Source organism: Amblyomma maculatum, chromosome 1 (genome assembly GCF_055883805.1).
Source record: "Amblyomma maculatum isolate TAMU_Amacu chromosome 1, ASM5588380v1, whole genome shotgun sequence".
In the NCBI taxonomy this organism is placed as follows: domain Eukaryota; kingdom Metazoa; phylum Arthropoda; class Arachnida; order Ixodida; family Ixodidae; genus Amblyomma; species Amblyomma maculatum.
In genome coordinates, this window is record NC_139344.1 from 136,464,458 (window position 1) to 136,478,243 (window position 13,786).

A 13,786-nucleotide genomic window follows, 5' to 3' on the forward strand; every position below is an offset into this window, starting at 1 on the left:
TGCTTGCAGGCATAGCCAAATGAATGCTTCTTTTTTTTTTTTTCAGAAGTCACTGTGGGTAGTAATCGAGCGCATGAGAATGTGACAGTGTCAAACTAGGGGGCAGCCATGCTCAAAATATTGCTTGTACAGGAAATTGTTTCTAAATGCTTGCTTGTGCATATGCTGTGTGGTAGTTTAGTCATCAAAAGGCCCGACCAGGCCCTTCAACCTGTGACAAGGCTCTGCAGTACACATACATCATCAAGGAACACTACACACAGCTTCATGATTCCTTTCAAACACTGCCTGAATCCTATTCTCAACACGGCGTCGGCTAGACTCATTTCTCCGCAAGCTTTGCGCCACCATCCTCCTTCTCACCCCAGTTGGGTATAGTGTTATCGTTATAATACTTTTTGTATACTTTTTGTTCCTTTCAGGAGTGCGTAGATAATTGTGAGGACCAAGCGACTGAAATTTAGGAAATGTAATATTATGTAGGCAGTCCTGCTACTTTGTGCAAAAAGTTAAAATGTCGTTTCACTTTTGTGTACACTTCGGTTTGGATTTTTTGAGAGCAGGGAATGGCAATTGAAGGCACGAAGTTCGAAGGTGTTTAGTTGTAAATGTGCCATCATTCATGTATCATTCTCGTGTTTTTTGGCCCTGCCGGGGTAGTGCAATGGTTACTGCGCTTGACTACTGTTCACAAGGATGCGGCAGCTTTTTGTTGGAGGCGAAAAGCAAGGCACCCGTGTGCTGTGCGATGTCAGTGCACGTTAAAGAACCCCGTTAGTTGAAATCTCTGGAGTCCTCCACTACGGCGTTTCTCATATCCTCTGAATCGCTTGAAACGTTAAACCCCATCAAAAAAAAAAAAAAATGTCTTGCACTTGTAAGGGGGTACTCTTGAACTCAATTTATCTTGTTCGAAATTTCAGGTTGGAGATAATATTTTCAGAAAAAAAGTATGGAATCCTGGTTTGGTTTGGTTTGTGGGGTTTAACGTCCCAAAGCAACTCAGGCTATGAGAGACGCTGTAGTGGAGAACTCCGGAAATTTAGACCACCTGGGGTTCTTTAACATGCACTGACATCATAGCACACGGGCGCCTTGCTTTTCGCCTCCATCGAAAAGCGGCCGCCGAGGCCGGGATTTGATCCCGCGTCCTTGGGAACAGTAGTCGAGCGCCGTAACCACTGTGCGACCCCGGGAATCCTGTCGCAACCTTTCACTTGCCATAGTTAAGTGTAAAAAAAAAAAAAAAGAAAAAAGAAAAAAAAAATACTGGTGGGAAATCGAGTGTTTCTGTAGTTCTCTTGGCAAAAATGCAGAATGTATTGAGGCTTCATCGCAGCTTTTACGTGCAAGTATCACTACAATCACAAGGGTAACAATGTTGTAGCATTGATTAAAAGAAACTAGGACAGCTTGTAAATACAGTACTTGTTATATGTACTACATTTGCATCTAGAAGCAACTTCATCATTTTATCTTATTTTTGTTTTAGGCTCAGATATCTGTATGTGCACACAAGGGTTGAAGGTTTTTCTGTTTTCTGGCCTTCGCATTTTCACAGGCATGCATTACCAACTGTGTTACCCTTTTGTGGAGTTTCAAACTGGTCGAGAACTACGAATGTCACCGATATATCCTCGCCTCAAATTGGCTGGTGCTGTGTTTGGACAAACAATGGGTTATGAAAGGCCTCACTACTATACTTCCAGCGACCCTAACATCCTGACTGGTGAGTAGTTACTGTCTGCTAAAAAGGTGAAGCGCGCATAGTGACACAGAAACAGGGTTTTTGTTTGCAACTGGTAGCATATACTAGTCACATTTTTTTAGAATGTGTTTGTAACATTTGACAGCTCCCAATCATTGGCCTTCACGGTGGAATTTACTTTGGAGAAAAATCATCTTTGTTTTTGTTTTGGAAGTAACCATAGTAATCTCTGGTCCACATAAATGAAATTTGGTGCTCATATTTCGGATTGAAAAAAGTGAAGGACATGTTGACATGTAAGCCTGATGTTGTGCCATGATGGACTGTTTCAGTTTTCAAGCTTCTGCTGACTACTGCTGGTTCTGTGTTAACCATAAAATTACTCATTTGTAGATGCTGTCTGCAGTACATGCTTTCTTCTTCTGACTATGGCAAGCCATTGGCGGCACATTTAGGTGTATGGGCATGCAAAAGCAGAAAAACAGGTGCGCATACATGAGCCGTGCTTGAAGGGGTGCCGCGAAGGCAGGCAGCCCACCTACAGTTCCGACGTCTGCCACTAGGCGGCTTTCATTGATGCCCCTATGGGTAGTGCGCCGGGTGTAGAGGCCCAACATTCTTTGTTTTCTTTATTTCTCGAGTTAAGGTACGGTTTTTGCATACTGCTTTCTGCTCATTCTAGGAACGGACCTGCCTTCAGCTAAAGTTGAAGTGTACGGAAAGCCACCATGGTTTGATGCAGTGAAATCTGAGTATGAAGCCTGCCGGGAAAGGGTGGCTCTTCTCGATTATTCATCTTTCACCAAGCTGGAAGTTTGGGTACGCACACTGCACATAGTATGCGCTTCAAGGGCAATTGGGTCTCAAAAATACTGAACTTGCAGAAAAGGACAGTGCATACAAGTGTGAGAGCGCATGTTGATGATTATATTTGGTGGTGTACTGAAGATGTGGGTAGTGTGACGTTTTCGTGTCTTGCAGGAATTACAAGCCAGGGGTCTAGAACCTTTATGCTGTGTATAATAGATACTGAAAGGCAACCCTGGTGATGTGCTATTTCAGGGTAAAGACTTTTTTATGTTGCTGGTTGCTCTCTTTTATAGAATAGTTCAGCTCACACGTGATTAAAAACTGATTAATTTAAAATTGGCACAAAATTTAATTGTAGCCACACTGCATTGCTCTGAGCACTTCTTGGTGTGTTGTATTTTGTAGTAGTAGCTAGTTAAATAGCTTTTGTGGCATCATGGGTATGCTGAATGGCATCAGGAATGGCTTTTGGCCTCGAGATCGAGGAGAGTCACTACCTTGCTGCGCAGCTGCGAAACCTACTCAGTATGGATGTGTGTTCGTGTCGTGTGCCAGCCAGCAGTGATTCACGTGTGTGCGTGCAGCATGTACAAGCGTGTTTTTTGTTTGCTTCACAGTTCCGGTGTGCTCTTGCTTACTTATCTGCCTCTTCCAAAAGAAATGTAAACAGGGTATCATTTCACGCTCAAAAAAAAAAAAAAGAAACACTTGTTCATATCAAGAATGTCATGCTGGATAAGGACATCATCAGTCGGTCTTCGGCGCATGAGATTCTTTGACGCGTGCTGTCTCAAACGAAGCGATGCTGTCGTTGGGCACCATGTCAAAATAAAACGGGTCGCTGCCGTCAATGCAAACACTAAAAAATCGTATAGCGTATTCCCGTTTCAGTTTGGAATATCACAGCTACTGAAGCATGTGACCGCAGACTGCTCCATAGCAGAATACAGTTGGAGCAGGCCACTCTGTGCCTTCTGTATGCACGATAGAGTTATACCTTCTTCTTCTTGTTCTTTTTTTTATCCGTGTTTAGTTTGGGAATACCTTCGAACCTGGATAATTTGAATTTTGGTTATATCAAACTCATGGAATATCCCATTGAATATCCCATGTAAAAGTATAGGAAAGCTGCATCGTATCGAACTCCAATTTCACCGATCGTTCGATATATCGAACTTTGCACCACGCACTGGAAGGTGCGCCTTCCACAAAGACAATCGCGTCACCCTCGGGCTTTAGCCACGTGACGTCTTCAAGCCATGCGCTGAATGAGAGAAAACCGTTCGGTGACGGCTGGTCTAGACAGTGCCACCTAGATGTTATTGAAAATTGGCACCTGAGGCTTCAGAAGGCAAAAAGAAAGAAGCGCTAGAACGCGCGAGAGAGACTGAGCGCCATGTTGGCACATTGATAGCCAAGAACAGCCGGGAATGAAATGCAGTGTTAGAGGAGTCCCGATGTCCTCCCTCCTTCTTCTATATTTTATGGTGCCGAAACCCGGGAGGCAATGTGAGCTCCTCCAACGATCCTTCCCGGAGTTTGTGAAAGGAACGCCAGTGATCCTCCAGGAAGATACCAGGAGCTCCGCCAGCGAACCCCACCAGAGAGGGAAGAAAAGGGCCTCAACAAGACACCATGGACCGCATCAGAAGGAAACACGATATCCAACGAGCTTTCTGACCCGGCTATTACATGAGGCAAGCGAACTTTTGAATTCGAACGCAGTAGATATTCTTGCGTTAAAGCATTTGCAGACGCGGCTGGGAACATGCAATGATGGCCTACGTGTACTTAACGAGAAAATGCATGTTTTTGAGGTCAACATCTACGAGGAAGAGTGCGAGGTGACTGCCACACGGACAATGAGTCTCCTCAGATGCCACATCGAGGCCCCATCATACCACGACAGTCCACCCGCAAGTTCTAGTCCTTCCAACACAGAGCCAACACAATGTGACCGCCATTCCCATGCTTCCCACGGCCCGTATTATCATACGTACAGATGCCCTCCAGGTGACAAAGCTACTTAGACGCATTAGTAGTAGCCCGGAAATCTGCCAGAACATACACTGTCTAGCGGCTCGCATACCAAATTCAATTCGTATTGAATGGACCCCGCGTGACCTTTTAAGTGCTCAAAGCCAAGTGGATTCTGTGACCCGCCTTTCAAACTCAACCTCGACATCGCCAAACCTCATAAAATTGGACAATGCCACCCTGCTTTTAACAAGAAATGAGCACCTCCGGCGCCATACACGTGCTCTTATACCTCCGTGTACGGTAAGCCTCCCCCGCGGTCTAACCCGTACAGAGGAGGTGGCGCTTCGGAGGATTAGAGTTGGGGTGGCCCTAACACCAGCAGTGATCCGAAAGTGGCCACAATTTCGGTATTTATATCCACACCCTGGGTGCCCCATCTGCAAGTCTAGAAATATAGAAGCTGACATCCATCACCTACTGTGGGATTGTCCAGCGTTGAAGCCAATGCGGATCCGGCACCTGGTGGCAGCTGGCCTCTCCCCCCATAATCCGCAGTCATATGCTGTTTGGACATCGGGACCGCATCATCGTTCACTCCTTGATTTCATTGCATCAGCCAACCTTTTTTCATTTATTTGACCACACCCTTCATCCATCATAACATTCCTTTTATGCCCTGAGGCAATAAACTTCGAAAAAAAAAAAAACAGTGGTTCATCGTCATCTATCAGGAGGAACTCTGGCGACGAGAAAGACTTACACAGGGAGGAGGCGATGGAGGCTGACTCTGATAAGGAGGACAATGATGACAGTGACAATGAATCAAACGTTGGCGAGCTGATTGTAAACATCTTTGGTGACAGTGATGACGACTCTGTATTTGAGGGATTTGGAAAAGAAGATCTGGAAACAACGAAGAAGAGGAATGACAAAGGAAATAAAACAAGAAAAGTGCTGTGTGACAGTGAAGAAGAGGATGAAAATGAGGGCAAGGACATGGAGGCATCAGCTCAGCCAGTGGACATCGAGGTGGACAACAACGAGCAGCCAGCACTGGTCCCAGCTGGCGAAGCTGTTCCTGACGTGTCTAGCTCTGACAATGAGCTCGAGCCAGACAGCCGTTGCTCTCGCGGTAGTTCTGACTTCATGTCTGACTTTGATGTTATGATGACCAAGAAGAAAGAAGAGAATTCTCTGCGGAGAAACCGGAAAGATGTTGACATCGTTAGTGACACTGATGACTTCATAGCTGAAATAATCAAGGAAATGCAGGCTGCGGCAGAGGAAGACAAGGAGCGACTAACGAAAGGACAAGCTCGGGCAATGCCGCAAGAACTTATGCAGTGCGCAAGGGAGATGAAGAAAGAAAAACGAACTATCGAAAAGCATGAAAAAGCGCCGACCATAGTACCACAATACCACAAGCACAGAAAGAAACCAAGGCCAGTGTACAGAAAAAGAACGTGATGGAAAGCCAGTGTTCTTCAGAGTGTTGTGTTGTGTTGTTCCAGATTGTGTGCGTGAGTGTGTCAGTGCTGCTGTTGAAGGTGTCCGTCAAAACGTCGAGCTGCGGCTGTGTATTCCAGTGCTGCGCAGTCGATATGCAGGTCGATGCTGACTCTGCTCGTGCGGGGAGGGGGTTTTGGAAAAGGTTAAAAAGAATCATAAAGAGGTACCTGCGTAAAACGCTTGGAAAAGGATATTTGATAGTAGCAGCTGAACACAACAAACGGATCTTCTAAATCTGTGGGTTCACAGGCAGCGGGTCACGATTCATCACTGGAAACAGTGGCACCATGAGTACCTTCTTGCTCTTCGCAGTTTGCATGCTCGCCAAGTGCACAAGGCTCACAACCTTAATGCTGGTGATGTAATTGTTCATGAAGACAATGAGCCAAAACGCTTTTGGTAGACTGGTGTTATTGTAGAATGTATAAAATGCAAAGACGGGATAGTGTGCTTATGCCGAATTCTATTACTGCAAGGATTGGAACTATAGTCAGGCCAGTTAAACGTCTGTATCCATTGGCGGTTGTAACCTCGGGGCCAGGAGTGCATTGAAGATTAACGCCTGAGGCTTCAGAAAACAAAAAGGAAGAAGAAGCGCGAGAGCACGCGTGAGAGAGACTGAGCGCCATGTTGGCACATTGATAGCCACGAACAGCCGGGGATGAAATGCAGTGTTAGAGGCATCCTGGTGTCAGCCCTCCTTCTTCTATAGTGGTGTTGGTCTAGAGTAGCGCTGTGCCCTTTCCCCAAAGGCGCGCACATCTGCGGTGATCATTTGCCGCACACCAGCACGTGACGTTTGCAAGCCATGTGCTTCAAGGAACGAAAGGGAGCTGGTTTGGCAATGGCCGGTATGAAGCAGGTGCAGCCAATGCAGCAGTGGTGTTCGGGAAAGGGGAAACCATGCAATAGAGCGAAGCGCAGAAGCACAAGGGTGTGCCCATTCTTCTGCCGAGCTGTCTCTCTCTGCCCTTCCTCTCTCTTTTCCAGTCTTCATTCGCAGCAGCACGCATTACGCATGCGCCGACAAGTCAGCTCAGGCTCAGCCGCTCAGCCCGTGGCAAACAAAGCATCAGACGCTCTCTCCAGTGTGTGTTGTGAACCTCCTGTGTGCGGCGAGTGAAGTGCGATGCGTGTCTTGTATCGTCATAGTCTGCGGACGTTCAGAAGCGGCAGACTTTTTTTTTTTTTTTTTTTTTTTTTTTGCAAGAGTCTATCATTCTTGTCGTCCCGCTGAACATGCGGCGTAGCGTAAGCTATGGCGCTGCGGACGTTAACAAGCGGCTGATTTGTTTTTCTTTCTTTTTTTACCAGTTGCCCATCCTTGTCATCATGCTGAGCGTGCGTCATAGCTTAAGCTATGGCGGCTGCAGACGTTAAGAAGCGGATTTTTTTTTTTTTGCGAGTGTCACCCATCCTTGCATCTATGAATCAGCAAAAGCACGTGGTCAGCTGCGATTATGACGCCGGCTTTTTTGCATAGCTCGCTTCAAACGGCATTTGCAGCTAGTATCACACTTTCCAATGATTTTGTGACAGTGGACTCCGCCTGCCGCAAACGTGGCGTGAGGCTTGTGCAATCAAGCCAATATGGGCACTCTGCCAGGTTCGCTCCCTGCCACCCCAGAAGCTAACATCAAAAATATAGGCAAAAGATGAACACGCCGTGATGATATCGCTGCGCAGCATCTTGGTGCGCTGCCAATAAATGAGCTGTGGATGCGGCGGCGAAACAGAGGGATAGACGCGCCACCGACTAACGCTTTTTTTTTTTTAATTCTCAGTGGTAAAAGTGGAGAGCGGGTTGAATATGCTAGTGGGTTGATTATGCGACAAATACGGTTTCATTTTTCACGATCTCAAGCAGTGTCTGAAGCTGATTTTTGTATATTGAATTATCGATATATCGAACTAGAATTTTGTGATCCCCTTCGAGTTCGATATATATGGTTCGACTGTAAATGCATCTTTATATAGTCGCATGATAAGATAGACTTCATTTCTTTCCTGACAGCTTTATATTCGGCACCTATTTAGCAAGTAACCCAAATACTTTGCTTCGCATAAGGTTGAGTCACTGCTCAATAATTACAGTGGTAAAGGAATCTTCAGTCTGTCAAAATTCTTTGCTGGAACATGACAGTGCCGCAGTGTTTTTACGATGTCTTCGCAGTGACTGATTCGTAGCTTGCACTTTGTCATTGAAAATTAATCGCTGATATAGGTAGTCCATGGTCCATAGGGTCACGAAGATTCGGACACGACTGAACGCCTGAACTGAACTGATAGGTAGTCCTAAATTTTTCAAGTGTGTAAAACTTCTCTCACATAGTGAAATTCATTGGCATTGTAAAAAAATTATTACACTACGAATTTACCATTCATCAACATCACACACATCAGAAATCCTTATACTTTCCTCAGTTTCAGGAAATCTTTTAGAGTCATTGGCAGAGTGCCACACTAGTATCAGATTCTCTGACATTGGCCGCAAGAAGCATTCGCCTTTTTATGAGCTCTGTAAACTTAATCCACTCAGCGCTGTACGTGTGAACATTCGGCTTTTATGTCATTTAACACTGAATGAAAGCTCTTAGTATCGTAGTATTTCTCTGTTCTGAACCTGATTTTTTGTTTGTTGTCTTCTTCTGAGCAACTTGAACACTTTTGCTTCTGTGCAGTCTCCCGGCAGTGAAGTGGTCGATCTGCTCCAGTACCTGTGCTCGAATGACATTAATATTCCAGTTGGAAGCATCGTTAACACTGGCATGCAGAACCGCTGGGGTGGATATGAAAATGACTGCAGTGTTGTCAGGCTTGAAAAAAACAGGTATGTTTTTATTTTTCAGCGCATAGATATTTTTGAATTTATTCGTGTTTGTCTATGTGTTTGTCTGCTAGGAACCGGATATAACTTGTAATGATAGAATGGTTGTTTGGCATGAAAGAGCTTCTGTGCACAGTCGCAGTGTCTGCTGGTGTATGCAGCTTCAGTGCATTGTCGTAGGTTAGCCGCCTGTGTTGGGTGCTATCGAGTGGATTTTTCTTTTTTTTTTTTTGCTTACATTTGGTTGCTTCTGAGAGTTTTCTGCAAGTTTAGGTAACAGAAAGCAGCGTGACATTTGCTATGTTAGCATTACAGACAGGTGCACAAAACAGGTGCAGCTAATACTGTCTCATTGGCAGCGTGCCAGACTGCTACACTTGATTTCACGAGTTGTTCGCCGCACTGCGGAAGGCAAGGCCAATCTGGGCCAATCGGGATGATGTGCACTATGTTACTGTGCTCGTACTCTCTGGTATCACGATTAGCGACAGAAGCATGAAAGCACAGTCAGGTAGTTCGAGCCATCCTGATTGGCCCAGATCTCCCTTGCCTGCTGCAGTGCTGTGAACAACTTGTGAAGTGGAGTATAGGTGACACAGTTGTACACCTCAGTTGGCACTTACTTGCATGGTCCAGAAAATATTGTCCTCACCTGCATGCTGCTGTGCTTCGACATTAAATTGAGTGCATAACTTTGAAAATGGTACATTTCGAGCCCCCTATGCGTCAGCAATATTGTTGGGAGTGTATTTATTTTTTTTATAGATTTCAGCATGGAAATATCGGTCTGTCTCGTGTAATTAGTTTCCTACGTGTTGTTACAGTATGCTATCGGGAGGGCGTAAGAAGGAGTACAGTTATTAGGAGTACTAAACTTTTTTTTTCTTTCCGTAAGGCTGCCCTCTAATATATGTAATTGATCAAAACAGCTTCTCCTCAGAAGGGCCACACAAAGTACCTCATATAGCATCTGAATAAAGGATGAAGAAAATTTACAATTGTTAAGGGAACCGAATGGAAAAGGAAAGAAATTTCTTTTATTTTTCTTTTCTCCTTTTTTGCAACTACTGGTCTTGGTTTTCTTGTGAGCAAAGGTTGCTTATACTTGGCAGAGTGCCAGCGGCTTAGACAGGAGTGCGGGTGGCAGCTTGTTCAGCTGGTGCGGTTGCTCAGTGCCTTCCAAGGATGGGCCTTGCCTTCCCATCATCACGCAGTGATTGGGGTGGGCGCCGTCCAATGCCATAATATCATTGGAACGACTGTAGCAGTAAACGCCTTTTGAAGTGAACGATGCAAAAAGCCCGCATCATGATCACGGCTGACTCCATGCTTTCTTTGACGACTGAAGGGTGGAAGGATGGACAACTGTCGTAAAAAAAAAATAAAGTCTGCTTCTTCTTGCGTATTGAACCCTCCCCTCAAACTGACATGCATGTCGGGGAAATGCAAAATGCAGTGTGTCTCAGCTAAAGTTGTTATGCCATTGTTGATTAAGGTGGCTGCTGATACATGCATTCGATGTGCGAGGACTTCGTTAAATTGAAAGTGGCGTAAAATCACTTGTTAAATCGGGGGGAAAAAAAACACATGGTTTTCAATAGGGCAGAGATTGGGAAATTAAAAAAAAAATTACATAGCGAATTTCGTTGTTTTGAGGTTCGTTATATTGAGGTTCGACTGTATTAAATTTGAATTTGAAGTGTGGACAAGGGAAAGGAAAACAGAAAAGAAAAAAAGACATCATTCCACTAGTGCAAACAGAATTTATGGGCTCTGCATTCTGTATGGATTGCTGAGATAATTGAGCCTGCTTTTTCTAAATTTCACAAGTTTTATGCACATAACTACATATGTAGCCTAAATTTGAGTTCCTTTTAATTTTGTCAAGGAGCACTCTAGGCTACTGTCAAAAAAAAGCTTTGAATCGTCACATCAGAAAGTGTTTGAAACCAATTTTGTTCTTGACATGCTTGTTTTGTTTTTCATCTGTGATACACACCTTTTTAAGTGATCACTCTGAAAGGCTGAGTGATTTCATTCAAACTGAACATCTAAAAGGCAGTCAATCTGCACTGCACCCTGACCGTCAAACATATCAGCACTTTTGTTGAACTGTGAGGTGGGCATTTAAACGTTTAAAATGTTTTGTGTCAAAGCAAAAGACCAGACCATGAAAGAATGCGACTTTTAGATGTGACGAAAGAAAATAAAAACCAGACCATGAAAAAAAACATGTGATTCTTAGAGGTGATGAAAGAAAACATTTAAAATGTTTTCTTTTGTCACCTCTAAGATCATATGCTTTTTTTTTCATGGTCTGGTCTTTTGCTTTGACACCTTTCAATTCAGTGAATCATTCAGGCATATAAGGTTTTCAGTTAGCCCATGTGTTTATACTTTCAGGTACATTTCTTCTTCCTGTTTAATTCTGAAGCAGAGTGTTGTGGAACACCTGATCTTGTGCACAGGTTTATGATAGTGGCACCCACCAAGCAACAGATGCGTTGCCAGACATGGATTCGTCGCCATGTGCCCTATGACAGCCCCATTGTGGTAGCAGACGTCACTTCCATGTACACTGCCATCTGCATCATGGGCCAACGGGCGCCAAACCTCATGTCGGAACTGACTGACACCTCGCTCACCTCGAAAGACTTTCCACTCTTCACTTGGAAAGTGAGTAGTGTGGTGCCTAGTCTTTTTATGCACTGCTGAGTATCGTTCTTTTCTGGTTGGCACAGCTGGAAGCACGTAGCAAAAGCAGGGACACATGTGAGTGATTTTCAGTGTGCTGTTGTGGCATTTCATTTAGAAAAAGATACACTTCGTGCTAGGACTCAAAAAGACACTGTTTGCTTTTAAAACCTTGTAGTACATCTTCATCGTCCCCTTAGAGGTTGTTAAGCCTAACTCAACTTGGTCTCTACAGCGCGTTGCACAATTACCAGCGGGCTGTAGAATGCCTCTCCCAGCTAAACCGCGGAATCCTCGCAGTTCAAATTTCGCAAGGAAATAGCATATTGCCGTTAGTATTTTTTAATACCAAATTTGTTTGGGATACTTGCCTAATTTGATCAGAAGAAGTCTGATGTTCCCATTGTATGCGACGGCGGCGATGTGAAAGAAGCCGCTGCCCCAGCTCTAATACCAGAAGCACCATCTTGTGCTGTTTCCCCTAACTCTGTCACAGCACAATGAGAGGCGACGGAAAGTTGTTGCACAAGATGGGTGCCACCGGTATTAGCGTTGGGGCAATGGTTTCTCTGCTTCGCCGCCGCCGCGTACGGTAAGAACATCTGGCTTCTTCTGATCGAATCAGGCAAGCGTTCCAAATAAATTTGGTATTAAAAAATACTAACGGCAATATGCTATTTCCTTGCGAAATTTGAACTGCGAGGATTCCGCGGTTTAGTTAGGAGAAGCATTCTACAGCCCACCGGTAATTGTGCAATGTGCTGTACGATGCTACCTTCACGACTACTAGCTTTACAATGCGGGACGAATGGCAGAATGCAAAGTGTAAGTATAAGGTCTGTCCACGGATACAGTTAAACATTTATGTAATGAGCCTTGACATAGAGAATGCCTTGATATGAAGTTTCTCAATTTCCCAACATGCTCTCATTGAAGCACGTGTGTTTGAAAACTCGCTTGTAACAGACATGTTGCAGCGGTGGACCTTTGTATAATGACACTCCTTGCTAACTATTTCCAAGCTAGTGCCGAGTTACTGAAAATTTGCCGGAACCACACAGAAGTGTCATGAAGATAAAACATGAACTGGCATGACAGAAACGGCTACGAATGCAACGAGCGACCGCAATTGATACTACAGTGGGCATGTTCCATTGCCAGCTACGAGGGAAATTTAGCAGGTTCTGCTGCTTTCACTTTTGGAAGGGGTGCAACAATAATAAAAGAAAAGAAGACTGGGCAGTGTACCACACCCACTACCATCAAGCAGTTGCTTACGAGATTCCGGCGCCGATAGCTCTTGCGCATCATAGCGAGGGGCGGGGGAAAGTAATGGCGGCGTGAGGTACAGAGTCTTGGGGTGATGTTGATAGAATAGGGAACAGGAAACTGGGAACAGGAATAGCAGGAGCACGTGCGAAAAAGCAGGTCCTCCATGGCCAACGACAGCGCGACTATGCTTGCTCTCCTGTAGCGTGGCCGTGGTGCCTCTGGCAGCCTCCTACCCCACTAATAGCCACATTGTGTGAGCTGTGGTGGAGGTGGTGTGTCAGTGCAATCGCGATACTAAAACTTCTATAACCTTGAGTAATGTTTACTGTAAACATTTTCAAGGTGATTTGTTCCATGTTTATTTATTATTTGGTTTCAGTTCTGCATTGTTTCGAGTCTTCACATTAACTGATTTAATGAAAACCTGGATGTACAAAAAAAATTCTTCAGTTTTCTTGTAGCCAGGTTTAATTGTGGTAGGATTTGTAGTTCTATGCTGTCCGAAAAATTCTCACAGGGGCATAGTATCGCAAGTGTCACTGGAGAGGGAATTGCCGTACATGATTGGTGTGGGCATTACCTGTGAGGCGCTTGTACAGTTGCAGTCAGTGTATGTGCATTGCATTAGGCTTCACATAAACAATATTATATGTCATCCCCGTGTTTACAGCAGCTCTGATTCTGTTGAATAAGCTAGTTCATAAAAAGGCCTCGACGGATTCAAGCATGACTTCTCGACTTAATGGGTGGCATTATACTATACAACTGTCTAGACAGCGCCGTCAGTGCCTTGCTCATTCTTGCATTCGTGTTGTTATTCCAGGAGCTTGACATTGGCTTGGCGAGTGGGATCAAAGTTTTTCACATGACTCATACTGGAGACAGAGGATGGGTTTTGTATATACCTAACGAGGTATGGAATGTACAAGTCGCATACTCTTTAGCACATGCTGGTCTTATGTCTTACGATAGGGTGTTTTATTTCT

The 13,786-nt window shown here is 44.6% G+C and overlaps 1 protein-coding gene across 1 annotated transcript in view; it reads left to right on the forward strand.

Annotated features, from left to right (window-relative positions):
- LOC146204010 (pyruvate dehydrogenase phosphatase regulatory subunit, mitochondrial) overlaps nt 1-13,786 on the forward strand; it is a 104,215-nt gene that overhangs the window by 65,046 nt on the left and 25,383 nt on the right. Inside the window, exons 12-16 of the mRNA XM_084589059.1 lie at nt 1,562-1,729; nt 2,391-2,527; nt 8,689-8,837; nt 11,303-11,510; nt 13,624-13,713. Of these exons, the coding sequence (XP_084445185.1) occupies nt 1,562-1,729; nt 2,391-2,527; nt 8,689-8,837; nt 11,303-11,510; nt 13,624-13,713 (752 nt within the window). The remainder of the gene's footprint in view (nt 1-1,561; nt 1,730-2,390; nt 2,528-8,688; nt 8,838-11,302; nt 11,511-13,623; nt 13,714-13,786) is intronic.